General features: G+C 36.5%; 1 protein-coding gene across 2 annotated transcripts; it reads left to right on the top strand.

The window, feature by feature from the left end:
- The first annotated feature begins 4,281 nt into the window (after positions 1 to 4,281).
- On the top strand, positions 4,282 to 13,787 carry LOC117327892. 2 transcript variants are annotated; one of them, XM_033885120.1, is made up of 10 exons: positions 4,282 to 4,471; positions 6,099 to 6,274; positions 7,403 to 8,159; positions 8,495 to 8,608; positions 9,373 to 9,528; positions 9,802 to 10,029; positions 10,629 to 10,741; positions 11,498 to 11,691; positions 11,952 to 12,055; positions 12,525 to 13,787. In XM_033885120.1, exons 3-10 carry the CDS (start codon positions 7,421 to 7,423, stop codon positions 12,836 to 12,838), a joined length of 1,962 nt encoding a protein of 653 aa, XP_033741011.1. In that variant the 5' UTR covers positions 4,282 to 4,471; positions 6,099 to 6,274; positions 7,403 to 7,420; the 3' UTR covers positions 12,839 to 13,787. The 2 variants fall into 2 exon arrangements, with proteins under 2 accessions (XP_033741011.1, XP_033741010.1); XM_033885119.1 differs by having other exon boundaries at positions 4,283 to 4,471; positions 7,416 to 8,159.
- The last annotated feature ends 728 nt before the right edge of the window (positions 13,788 to 14,515 follow it).

Here is a 14,515-nt window from a genome sequence, read left to right as displayed (position 1 = left end):
ATTATCACAGAGCACAATCTCAAACAGCTCAATCGGAACATCTTATTTGTAGGAAATGGCGAGTGGTTCTGATTGAGTGTTAAGTAGCATCTGGTGAAAAACATAACATTGTGTGTTTTCTATTTGTAAAATCACCATTTATATTGTTTGTATACATGTATATATGGAACGCCATAGCTGTCACATATGGTATAAAATACTATGTCGAATGTTCATTATATTATATGATTTCATCAAAATATGATTTAATTTTGCCATTGTATTACTTAATTCCATCATTATATTATTTGATTTCATCATTATATTATTATTTTTTCATCATTAACTCACTTAATTTTGTCATGATATATTATTTGATCGTATCATTATGTTATACGCTGTTACCATTTTATGATTTGATTTCATCAACATATTATTCGATTTCATCATTATATCATCATTTTTTTCATCATTATGTCATGATATATCATATTATACGCTGTTATAATTTTATGATTTGATTTCATCAATATATTGTTTAATTTAATTAATATCTGATCCGATATTAGTAATATATGATTTAATTCATTATGATATGGTATGATTTTACCGTTAAACTATAAGATGTGACTATTATATTATTCGATTCATCAATATATTATTCTATTTCATCAATATATGATTCGATTTCATCAATATATTATTTGATTTCGTCTATATATTATTTGATTTCATCGACATATTATTTGATTCCATCAGTATATTATTTGATTTCGTCTATGTATTATTCGATTTCATCAATATATTATTCGATTTCATCAGTATATTATTTGATTTCATCAGTATATTATTTGATTTCATCAGTATATTATTTGATTTCGTCTATGTATTATTCGATTTCATCAATATATTATTCGATTTCATAAATATATTATTCGATTTCATCAGTATATTATTTGATTTCGTCTATGTATTATTTGATTCCATCAATATATTATTTGATTTCATCTTTGTATTATTTGATTTCATCAATAAATTATTTCATTTCACCAATACATTATTTGATTTCATTAAGATCTGATTTGATATCAGTAATATATAATTCATTATGATATCGAATCATTTTGAACTATACATTAAACTATATGATGTGACCATTGTATTATTTGATTTCATCAATATAGGATCTGATATCAGCAACATATGCTTTGAATTCACATTCTTGTATAAAATATACGAAATGTATAGAAATGTAATAAAATATGGTTTAAACTCAATCATATAATGAACAAAACAAAATGTTAAAACTAAATTATACATATATATATATATATGTATGAAGATCAACTCCAAGCAAATATTGATAAAACAAACTAATTTAAAGATGACATGTACTACAATGGTTGAACCAAAAACACAATAGTGACATCGTATAATGAAATGATACAATTAAATTATATAATGAAGGAAACCCACGATATAATGAAAATGATAATCCATATAATATTTTCCATACCGTGTGCGATAGTTATGACATTCCATATACATGTATATCTGATACTAGTTTATATATCATACTGAATGATGCTACAACGCCGTTAGCTTTTAAACTGCTTCTCACAAATACATATAATAACATCCATGGTGTAGAGATATACGTAATTATCACCCACAAATACATATAATAACATCCATGGTGTAGAGATATACGTAATTATCACCCACAAATACATATAATAACACCCAGGGTATAGAGATATACGTAATTATCACCCACAAATAACATCCATGGTGTAGAGATATATCTAATTATCACCCACAAATAACATCCATGGTGTAGAGATATATCTAATTATCACCCACAAATAACATCCATGGTGTAGAGATATATCTAATTATCACCCACAAATAACATCCATGGTGTAGAGATATACGTAATTATCACCAACAAATGGCCCCCAGGGTATAGAGATATATCTAATTAACACCAACAAATAACACCCACGGTATAGAGATTTATCTAATTATCACCAACAAATGACACCCAGGGTATAGAAATATATCTAATTAACACCAACAAATAACACCCAAGGAATAGAAATATATCTAATTAACACCAACAAATAACACCCAAGGTATAGAAATATATCTAATTATCACCAACAAATAACACCCAAGGTATAGAGATATATCTAATTAACACCAACAAATGTCCCCCAGGGTATAGAGATATATCTAATTAACACCAACAAATAACACCCAAGGTATAGAAATATATCTAATTAACACCAACAAATGTCCCCCAGGGTATAGAAATATATCTAATTATCACCAACAAATGACCCCAGGGTATAGAAATATATCTAATTAACACCAACAAATAACACCCAGGGTATAGAGATATATCTAATTATCACCCACAAATAACACCCAGGGTATAGAAATATATCTAATTAACACCAACAAATGTCCCCCAGGGTATAGAGATATATCTAATTAACACCAACAAATGACACCCAGGGTATAGAAATATATCTAATTAACACCAACAAATAACACCCAGGGTATAGAGATATATCTAATTATCACCAACAAATAACACCCAGGGTATAGAGATATATCTAATTAACACCAACAAATATCACCCAGGGTATAGAGATATATCTAATTAACACCAACAAATAACACCCAGGGTATAGAAATATATCTAATTATCACCAACAAATAACACCCAGGGTATAGAGATATATCTAATTAACACCAACAAATATCACCCAGGGTATAGAGATATATCTAATTAACACCAACAAATAACACCCAGGGTATAGAAATATATCTAATTATCACCAACAAATAACACGCAGGGTATAGAGATATATCTAATTAACACCAACAAATATCACCCAGGGTATAGAGATATATCTAATTAACACCAACAAATAACACCCAGGGTATAGAGATATATCTAATTAACACCAACAAATAACACCCAGGGTATAGAGATATATCTAATTAACACCAACAAATAACACCCAGGGTATAGAGATATATCTAATTAACACCAACAAATTTGACACCCACGGTATAGAAACATATCTAATTAACACCAACAAATGGTAACAACGGAATAGAAATATATCTTATCAACACCAACAAATGACATACTTTTTTTGTTTCGAGTCGACCATAAGTACGGAGATGTCGCACCTATAACAAATGTATTCCCTACTGAATTACAAATCCACGTCCCAAATGAAGGATAGTATATTTTATATATAGCTATAAAACCTTCAATATGTTTGTTTTGTTTCTATTTTGAATATAATACTAAAAGTATCAAGTTTACTTCAACGGAACAAGAATAACACTGTCTTATATCAATGACTAAGCTTTGTATGCCGTCCATTGTTATCGGCAGTTATACAAAAAGTATTATAGAGGGAAAGATCTCTCTCTCTCTATTCGCCGATCAAGGCCACTCCCTCTATTCGCCTATCAAGATCACTCCCTCTATTCGTCGATCAAGATTTATCTCCCTATTCGCCGATCAAGATCTCTCTCTCTATTCGCCGATCAAGACCAATCACTCTATTCGCCCATCAAGACCTCTCCCTCTATTCGCCTGTCAAGCCCTCTCCCTTTCTTCGCCTCTCCAGACCTCCCTCTCTTTTCACCCCTCAAGACCACTCCATCTATTCACCTGTCGTCTCATCTCACTCTATTCCCCTCTGATGACCTCCCCCTCTACTCCCCTCTTATGACCTCTCCCTTTATTCGCCTTTCAAGTCTTAATTAACTCTCTATTCCCTCCGCTCTCAAGACCTCTCCCTCTATTCGCCTGTCAAAACCTCTCCCTTTCCTCCCCTCTCAAGACCTCCCCCTCTATTCGCCTGTCAAAACCTCTCCCTTTCTTCCCCTAGCATGACCTCTCCCTCTATTCCCCTCACGACCTCCCCCTCTATCCGCCTGTCAAGTCCTAACTCTCTATTCACTCCCCTATCATGACCTCTCCCTCTATTCCCCTCTCATGACCTCCCCCTCTATTCGCCTGTCAAAACATATCCCTTTCTTCCCCTCTCATGACCTCCCCCTCTATTCGCCTGTCAAAACATATCCCTTTCTTCCGCTATCATGACCTCCCCCTCTTTTCACCTCTCATGACCTCTCCCTTTATTCGCCTGTCAAGTCCTAACTCTCTATTCCCTCCCCTATCATGACCTCTCCCTTCGCCTGTCTTTACTTCCCTGTTCGCCCATTTTGACCTCTCCAAAAAGTCAAGAGGAGTGTGTCCACACACATACACACATTGTAAACGTCATTGACTTGTTAACAATGTCAAACCAGCATAGGTGAAAGCGTAAACACGCAGTGTGACAACAACTTAAGTGTAAATGTTAAGTCTGTGTCGTGTCAAGTTTTAAGTGATTCAATGGGATTTCTATATTCATCTTCTGGCCACAGCAGTGTGAGGAGATGGCCTAGACATGCAAATGTAAGTATGTATGTGGATATATAGTATGTATATTTATCTATGGCGTTTGGGAACGAGGTAAAGCATGACAACAGTACAGTAAAACTCTTCATACACTAACACAAGAGCAGCCATACGTTACAGAGTCAGATGTGACCCACACAGCTGTTCTGATGTACAAGGTTAAATAAGAAAGAATAAACCGGGTCTGTCCACCTTGTTAGGTTACATCCTCACCACGTGTTATCAGGTTTACCTATCTATGTCCACGTTTTATCACGATACATTTATCTATGTTTGTGTAGAACTTCGTTCTTTCCTTTATCACAGTTGCTACATGTAAACCATATTTTGGTAGATATCACAACCCATGTCACCTTGACATATCAAATCTCAAACTCTTACGACCTGGTTGATTAATGTATCACTGATTTCCGTAGCTTTTTATTACTTAGTGAGCATTGGCGAGACTGTTAAAATGTTTTGATAACATACCCTTACAGGGTGATTTGTCAGATAAGTGTACAGGCTTGTACTGGTGACAGAAATGTCATTAACGAGCATGATAAAAAAAAACCTATCAAACACGTCGTCCTACGTATGATGATCCTGGGATTATCCAATCTGAGACATGCAAACGCTGTTGGTGGCGGAATGAGGGTGTCGTTATGAAGACGAGGACAACAAACCAAAGATAGCACAAATCAGGATCTGTTATCGTTACCAGTCTGACGATAAAAACTATCACTAGAAATATGTTATAGTTACTGTCTGACGATAAAAACTATCTCTAGAAATATGTTATAGTTACTGTCTGACGATAAAAACTATCTCTAGAAATATGTTATAGTTACTGTCTGACGATAAAAACTATCTCTAGAAATATGTTATAGTTACTGTCTGACGATAAAAACTATCTCTAGAAATATGTTTTAGTTACCTGTCTGGCGATAAAAACTATCTCTAGAAATATGTTATAGTTACCTGTCTGACGATAAAAACTATCCCTATAAATATGTTATAGTTACTGTCTGACGATAAAAACTATCTCTAGAAATATGTTATCGTTACCTATCTGACGATAAAAACTATCCCTAGAAATATGTAATAGTTACCTGTCTGACGATAAAAACTATCTCTAGAAATATGTTATAGTTACCTGTCTGACGATAGACACTTTACCTAGAAATATGTAATAGTTACCTGTCTGACGATAAAAACTATCTCTAGAAATATGTTATCGTTACCTGTCTGACGATAAAAACTATCTCTAGAAACACGTTAAAGTTACCTGTCTGACGATAAAAACTTAATCTAAAAATATGTAATAGTTACCTGTCTGACGATAAAAACTATCTCTAGAAATATGTTAAAGTTACCTGTCTGACGATAAAAACTGTCTCTAGAAATATATTATAGTTACTGTCTGAAGATTAAATCTGAATCTAGAAATATAATATCGTTACCTGTCTGATAATAAAAACTACAATTATTTTATCTCTAGATATAGAAACTGTAAGGGAGCACTGCATTGTAAAAATATGGATTATAGAGAAAAATATCATTTTAACGATAACATGCTGAGCTCAATTGGAATTTGTTGTTCGAGTTTACATAATCTTTCCAGAAACCTGTTATATTTTTTCAGTGTATCCCGACACACATCAGTTGTTCTTACTGCATCGCCGTACCAGCCAGCCACGTCATGAATACCCAGCAGTAAGCCACATGATGGGATTTCCATTTTCGTTTTGGGGTTTTTAAATTCTGGAAACAGTGCCACCGAATGGTCGCCACTTAAAGAGACGTAGCCTTTTGTTACAGGTAAGTTACACACATTTCAGGTATAATTCGTAAAGGTAAAATCTTTGAAGAAAAAAAGGTAGTTGTTGGATATCAGTTCAAATCAGGATATGATATGGTAGAATGCTGACATGACACCATCACTATATGTTAATGTGGTACTATACTTGCATATCAGCGTATTGATGTGAAAGGTAATGTGATAAGTTGTAAACCGATAAAAGCTTATTCTGACCTATATATATTTTATCTATATTAAACATGAGGTGCTGGAGTAAAATTATTTCTACATGATGTTCATGATGTTTCAAATTTTAGATATTTAAAAAGAAATAATAATCGATATTTATTCATGCACTTCACATAATGAAGACGTGGCTTTAGAAAAGAATTTATAAGGAAAATTAAAGCAAAATATGATTGTTTTTAAAAATAGTATTGATTCGGTTGAATATCAAAGGAGTCTAGGGATATATTCTATAAATAGAACCTCGCCAATAGCCTTTCAGAACAGGTCATGCGTGAATAGGAACACAATAGGAGATTATACATTTGTTAACGGAATTCCCCAGATTTGCGCAGTATGTTTTGTCACGATGCCAGACTTCAAATTAAGCCAAATAACATTCATTTGTTTCATTTGATTTGGGTTTATCTGAGTTTAAGTAATGCTGACGAAGCTCCCATCAATGCTTTTGGCAATTGTCACTATTTTAAGAAACAAAACATTCAGTTGTTGCCGTTTCAAAGTAAAATGTCTATAAATAGTAAAAGACTAATAATAATAGAAGTGAAAGTATGATCATGATTAATCAATTAGGGATGGAATTAGAAAGTACATCAACATTGAGCAAACCCTTCTCGGAACAATCTGATCAGATATAACAAATTCAAACTATGTCGAGGAAATCGGAAACAGTTTTTTTTAATTTCAAACTTACTCTTTATTTGTTCAAATTTTCAAAACACCAACACGTGTCTTATTAGTTAAGGGACTATATATAGTAACAACGTCATGTAGCTGTAGTATTACGAAGCCGTTAATACGACATCCAGTTATTACACTTGATACTATATACACAACTAAAATAAATACATTATACGACACAGCTGTTTTATATTAGATTTCAATGGTCAATGACAGTGTAGACTTTCCTTCCAGTTTCGATGGCTGAACGACTGATAGGAAGATATAGAGAGTGGGCTGTGTTATCACGAGGTTGGAATAGTAACAGATTATTCCAAATTCATGGCATTCGATCAGTGGGGAAGTCGAAATTCGTGGAAGAATTTCTGAAATTCAAAGAAGATAGCAAAGAAGCTTATGTGAAAGTGCTATTGATAAAGGTGAGGAATGTGTCTGGTTTGAGAGGAATTGGCTTGGCCTTGTTTACAGCACTAGATCTGACTGCTCCCCAAGACGACAGTATCTGGGCGGAGACCATATGCAGCGCTGTAACTAGAAAAGAACACACAGATATCATAGTCGTCTTTGACGATGCTGAGAATATACTGGAGGGGCAAGATGCTGAGGAGTTCAAATCGTTCTGTAAATGTTTGATTGACAACTGCCGAAATATCAAAATTATCATCACAACTTCAACAGAAGTGATTTTCGAAGACATCGGAGATGAGTGCCTGGAGCTATTGATACCACCTCTCTCGCCGACAGATTCTGAGGCCTTACTGCGACGTTATGCCCCGTCCGTGGACTTTGGGCAACATCTCGCAACCATTGTCAAGTTGTGTGAAGGGCTACCCCTCGTCATCACCATGGTTGCTTCAGAGCTGTCAGGCACCGAAAGTGACGCTTCTTCTCTGACCGTGGCGGAAATGTCCCTAGCATTACAAAGCTGTCGTCTGGAAGCCCTCAGTCAGTTCATGTATGCTCGCGAAGAAAGATTAGGCGAGTATTTTACAATTATGTTAATGAGGAATGAGTCAATAACATAGTCAGGCAATCATGTCATTTTGTAACTTCCGACTGACAATGTCTTTCTGTTCGTCTTGTCTTATCAGTTCCTAATATGTTTGTGTACATTTTCAGTTCCTGTTTTGACATTTGCCAACGATGTATCGTTCTTATCATTCGTTATCGTTATTAACATTCTTATAACCCGTAATGTCTGATTTTATTTTCACGAAGAAACCCCAATTTTATTTATCATATATATACAACGCTAGATTATAACAAAAAACTATCTGTTTTGTCTCTTGATAAAATGTGTATCTTTTCATCAGATGCTATATACGGCACATTCCTGAAACGTTTACCAGAGTCTATGCAAACCAAACTAGCCACGATAGGTTACATGCCTGGGACATTTACCCTCAGTCACGTGAGGGAGATGGTCGGTAAGTGTTTTAAGTTATAATAATAGAAACCCTTTTGATATTACCGTCACAACAGATAAGTAAAGGAAGACAGTGTCAGTGAATAATAATGACCCCCGATAATTACTTTGATAAACCATTATGACCCATGCTTATTCCATTTGTGAACCCTTATAAGCCTTGATGCTTAAATTGATGAGCTCTTATGATCCTTGATAATTCCAATGATGAACCATTATGACCATGGACACATATGTAGGTTATTTGATGAACTACAATAACCCATGATAATTACTTTGACGAATCCTTATGGCCCTTGAGAATTTTATTGATTAGCCCTATGACCTATGATGATTCCTTTGAAGAACCCTTATGACCCATGGACATTCCTTTGATGAACCCTTATGACCCTTGACAATCCATTGAAGAACCCTTATGACCCATGGACATTCCTATGATGAACCCTATGACCCTTTGTGATTGCTTTGAAGAACCCTTATGGCCCATGGACATTCCTATGATGAACCCTTATGACCCTTGACAATCCATTGATGAACCCTAATGACCCATGGACATTCCTTTGATGAACCCTTATGACCTTTGACAATCCATTGATGAACCCTAATGACCAATGGACGTTCCTTTGATGAACCCTATGACCCTTTGTGATTTCTTTGATGAACCATTATGACCCATGATAATTTCTTTGATGAACCCTTATGACCTTCGATCAGTCCTTTTACCCTTGATGATTTCATGGAGGAATTCTTATGACCCTTGTCTAGATGATCCAACTGACGAAGAATCCATGGATACCACCATTACTCCGTTAATGAGGCGCCATTTCCTGAAGCAGGATGACATCACACAGCGGTATGACATACAGGGGATCCTACGGAACTGCATTGACGACTTATTCGAGACCGTTAAGGAGAGTCCGGGTATAAACAATAGATATATGAAATAATATATATCACTCATTTTCCATTATCTATAGGAAAGAGAGCATCAGATACATTTGATTTAATATCATACGTATTTATGTATTTACTTTTGATTAAAAACATACGCATTAATGTAATTACTGTTTATTTATATCATATACAATCATGCAATTACTATTTATAGCTAATATAATTTTCAAATATATACCGTATCCTGTTGCTATGGTAATGTATCTGTTTTACTTATATATCTTCTTTGTTGAATTTTAGAGGTTAAACAGAGGTTTTGTTTCCTATTTGCCCGTATAATGACGAAAATTGGAAGTATGCTGACAACATCAGAATACGCAGACGCATTGTGTCAGTATAACCAGGAGCAGCAGAACTTCAGGAAGCTCCTCACAAACGTGGAACTTGTCTACTCTAACGAAGATATGTACTGTCTGTTTATGGAGGTGGCCGTCCGTGCTTCTAACGTCATCCAGCAATTCATGGGAGGTAATGTTCTCAATCTATCAATTGTTGTTGTGAAATACATATACATATATTAACCTTGTTTTAGAATTACTGTAATACAGTATAGTGTAATACGGTATAGTGTAATACGGTATAGTGTAATACAGTATAGTGTAATACGGTATAGTGTAATACAGTATAGTGTAATACGGTATAATGTAACACGGTATAGTGTAACACGGTATAGTGTAACACGGTATAGTGTAATACGGTATAGTGTAATACGGTATAAACTGTTCTGAGAAAGAGATCACACTTTATGTACTTACGATATTTTTTTTAAAAATCTGTATTCAAGTTTAAAGTAGCTGGTAACCTTGCTATATGAACCGAGATCAATTTGAAAAAGAAACTTTCTGTGCTCATTTTGTTGAACTAGTACCAACTTCTGATCCTGATGAATTCCAGAAACCGACACGTACAGTTGTATAGAGTTATTTTCAAATGAATCGAACGTTTTGCTATTATCTCGCTGTACTTATATAAGTGTTTATGATTTTCCTCTTAATGGAACGTCAATTGTAAAAAGAATAACTTTGTTGAATTATCATATTACACAGTTTCTTTATTTGTGTTATCAGCTGATGGGTTCGAGTTCTACCAAGCACTAACCGTTCTATCGTCAAGACTGAACAAGAAGTTGGACGAGGCTTGTATTCACCTGTGTTATGGTGGAGCGTTGACCAATGTCAAGGTCAGTTACATTGATGGTCTTTATTTAGACTGGATTACCTGCCGTAGTTTTTCTACTCTCCGCTAAGCTTCGCTTCGAAAATACATGAGCGCAGCCTAGCGGAGAGAAATGGTACTAAGGCAGGTAATCCAGTCAGCTTTGAGGTTCATCTAAATGTCACATCCAGTGATGTATGCAGTCCTATTAATCTCTACTTTGGTGCAATGAATCAACCGTAACTTGATCAAGTGGAAGTATGCATCATGGCTAACCATAGGCCTTACTTTGGACATGTAATTTATATTAAGCCGCTTGCCAAGTTTACTTCCGCAAAACCTTTCGTAAAAATGCAAGTCCAATGATAGCACAGTAATCACATATAGATCACGTGACAAAATAACCCTGCCGTTATCATCTAACGATATGCTATTTACATGAGAGTTAAGTTAGTAGGATAATTTACTCGGTAAATGTAAACCCTGGTTGGCAGAATTTGATTTGTGGAATCCCCATTTGTTCTTCGTGTTCACACAATTTCTTGATTTCTTTGTGGAAACGCGGATTTTGTCGTTATTCGTCATCATCCTATTTACAGATGCACATTTGTTTTGTCTCATAGCAATGACAGAATCACTGTTATTGATCATATAGAATTCTGTTATAGTTTCATAATGCTACTCTTCTTAATGTGTCAATGTAAAAGTGAAAATGTCACCGATATTATCATTAATAATTTGATTACTAATTAGGAGAGCAATACACATTTTCGCTAATTAGGGCAACATGAGAGAAGGCGAAGCGAAGTATCGACTCGCTATACAGTACTTGGAGAACTTGGCGGATGACCCTACAATATCACCGTCTGGTTGTTACCACGGCCTGAATCAGGACAGGCGATACCACCTGGCTTGCTCGTATCAAAGGATGGGATGGAATTTGTTTATCCAAGGCCGAACAAAGGAATCCATTGTGTAAGTATCAACACGCTTCTTCTTCTTCTTCTTCTTCTTCTTCTTAGAGCTTCATCCGAGACTCGCTCTAGCTTTTCCTGCGCATGTTGTTGTCTTTCTTTTCGAGAAGAGTCTGATGTCGTCTGCAAAGTAGAGGTCTTCTAGCGGTTTGTTGAATGTCCGCTGATCAACATATTACTAATACGAGCCAAAGTTTGTCGCGGTGTTAATACTTTAATTAATGATTAAAATGTTAGATATGTTTCTCTGTTTTGTTGAAGTTATCTGGAAAAGGCCTTTGACCTTGAGAACGAGTTAAAGATGTACACGGACGAGCTTATCCTAGCTACTCTTATGTCATTGGGAATTACTCACAACTTGTCAGGTAAGGAATCCCTCATTGTATTACTCCTGTTTATCACTAAGCTGGCATTTTCTAGCATGTAATACGGCTATGGAATAAATATGGCATAAATATGAGATAAATATGGAATAAATATCGACATGTGTGTAATAACACCATTGTATCGTCAGTAATAGTTTAAGACGTCACAGTAGCCATATAACGTCGCACGATTGTCTGTGAAACCTACCGCCTGTCTTATATACATAACTTAACTTGAGGACAGCAAATGCAAGAGAAGCATACTTTGACTAACATTTTAATTAATCAAGAACATGTTCATATTTGTATTTTCAATGTCTTAAATCATCATTACAGCGTCCCACAAGTCATGATCTGTATTAAATTCAAATCTTTTATAAGATAGACGTACGATGGGAGGGTTTTAAATTACCCAAAAATATCCGTAGCCCATCAATATACATTTGTACTTGCATTTTGTAATTTGCAGAGAACATGAGTGTCGCTCTTCGGTATCACAAAGAAGCGCTTCGCCGGAGGAAACACCTTTACAAAACCCCAAAGGATCCAGAAGGAGAGAAAAATCCTGCCATCGGATCCTGCTACAACAACATGGGGCTTACATACCGCAAAATGGATTGTAAGGAAGAAACGCTCTACTTACTTTCAAAAATCACTGGAAATAAAAAAGAAAACCAAGGCCCCACAAAAGTCTATCGCAATATCAGTCATCAATGTCGCAAGTGCTCTTTCCGAAACGGGAAAACACCAGGAGGCCTTGGTAATGTTACAGGATGCAAGTGAAATTTTAAACAAGACCCCAAATTTATATCAAGATACAATAGCTTTAGTCCATGCAACGGAAGGTCAGATTCTACTCCGCAAAACTTATTACAGAGAAAGCATCAAGCTCTTCAAAAAATCGTTATCCATTCGCAAACATTGCGGTCCAAACAACTTCTGGTCAGGGGAGACTTATAATGACCTAGCCAAGGCATATATTGGTTTAAAAGATAGCAGACAGGCTCTGCATTGGCTAAATCAAGTCTTCAGTCTGCAAGAGGAACTAAAGTCAGATGCACCAACGAATTCCTTCGTTTTCGACTGCTACGTTAGAGCTATGGGTGTGCTTGCAGATATCGGCAATTATGACGAGGTCCGCTGTGCGTTTGATATTGCTAGACAGGAACTGCAGCGCATGCGTCAAGAGTTCATTGCTTTGGGTAACTCTGCCAAAGTTGCGTGGGTAGACACGGAAATGGGCGCACTTCCTAGTGTGTACACCCGTCTGGTCCCTGGATCTGAATAGTTACAACCGAAAGTTTACAGTAGGGACCCAAAAAGGGGAGGACTAATTACAATATCCACCGCTGCCAAGTTAATGAAATGCGAAACACAAATAAAATTTCATGCTGAAGTTATGAAATGATTTATTGTTCATTTCGGTATGTGTTTCAAAAACACTTTCTTTGTACACAAAACAAGGATGTTACGACCTACGGCAAATATCTGTCTTGTGAAATATTTGTTATGATGACCGCTGCATGAAATGTAAATCTCCACAGTATATACCGGTTAATGGAAAGGTTAAAATACGGTATTAAAGCTCACGAGCATATGTAGCTTTTACATTTTGATCATTAAACACCATCGAAGCAAACACGAAATAACTATCAGATGATGTAATGCGAATGTGGCATTGCATACATGTTTGGGAGCATTGACAAAAATATAATTCATACCCCGAAGATAATTCATGTTTGTTTCTCTGTTTATACCCCTATCACATATTTTGTATGATATGAGTTGTTGATAATAAACCAATATTAAACTTCCCATGGGGAGTAGTACCTGATGGGACTGACCTGTCCCATGGGGAGTAGTAACTGATGGGACTGACCTGTCCCATGGGGGAGCAGTACCTGATGGGACTGGCCTGTCCCATGGGGGAGCAGTACCTGATGGGACTGGCCTGTCCCATGGGGGAGTAGTATCTGATGGGACTGGTCTGTCCCATGGCGAGTAGTACCTTATGGGACTGGCCTGTCCCATAGCGTAGTACCTGATTGGGCTGGCTTGTCCGATGGGGATTGGTACCTGATGGGACTGGCCTGTCCCATTGGGGAGTAGTACCTGATGGGACTGGCCTGTCCCATGGCGAGTAGTACCTGATGGGACTGGCATGTGCTACGGAGAGTAGTACCTGATAGGACTGGCCTGTCCCATGGGGGAGTAGTACCTGATAGGACTGGCCTGTGCCACGGAGAGTAGTACCTGAGGGGACTGGCCTGTCCCATGGGGGAGTAGTACCTGATGGGACTGACCTGTGCCACGGAGAGTAGTACCTGAGGGGACTGGCCTGTCCCATGGGGGAGTAGTACCTGATAGGACTGGCCTGTCCCATGGGGGAGTAGTACCTGATAGGACTGGCCTGTCCCATGGCGGAGTAGTACCTGATGGGACTGGCTTGTCCCATAGGGG

The sequence above is a fragment of the Pecten maximus genome, chromosome 5, assembly GCF_902652985.1.
Source record: "Pecten maximus chromosome 5, xPecMax1.1, whole genome shotgun sequence".
NCBI classification, from domain to species: Eukaryota; Metazoa; Mollusca; class Bivalvia; order Pectinida; family Pectinidae; genus Pecten; species Pecten maximus.
This window is presented reverse-complemented; position numbering and strand designations above follow the sequence as displayed.

Coding starts and splice junctions, on each gene's coding strand:
- LOC117327892 (XM_033885120.1), top strand. CDS start 7,421: ATGGCTGAACGACTGATAGGAAGATATAGAGAGTGGGCTGTGTTATCA. Junction 8,609..9,372: donor TCACGTGAGGGAGATGGTCG/GTAAGTGTTTTA, acceptor ACCCTTGTCTAG/ATGATCCAACTGACGAAGAA. Junction 10,742..11,497: donor GAGCGTTGACCAATGTCAAG/GTCAGTTACATT, acceptor TTCGCTAATTAG/GGCAACATGAGAGAAGGCGA.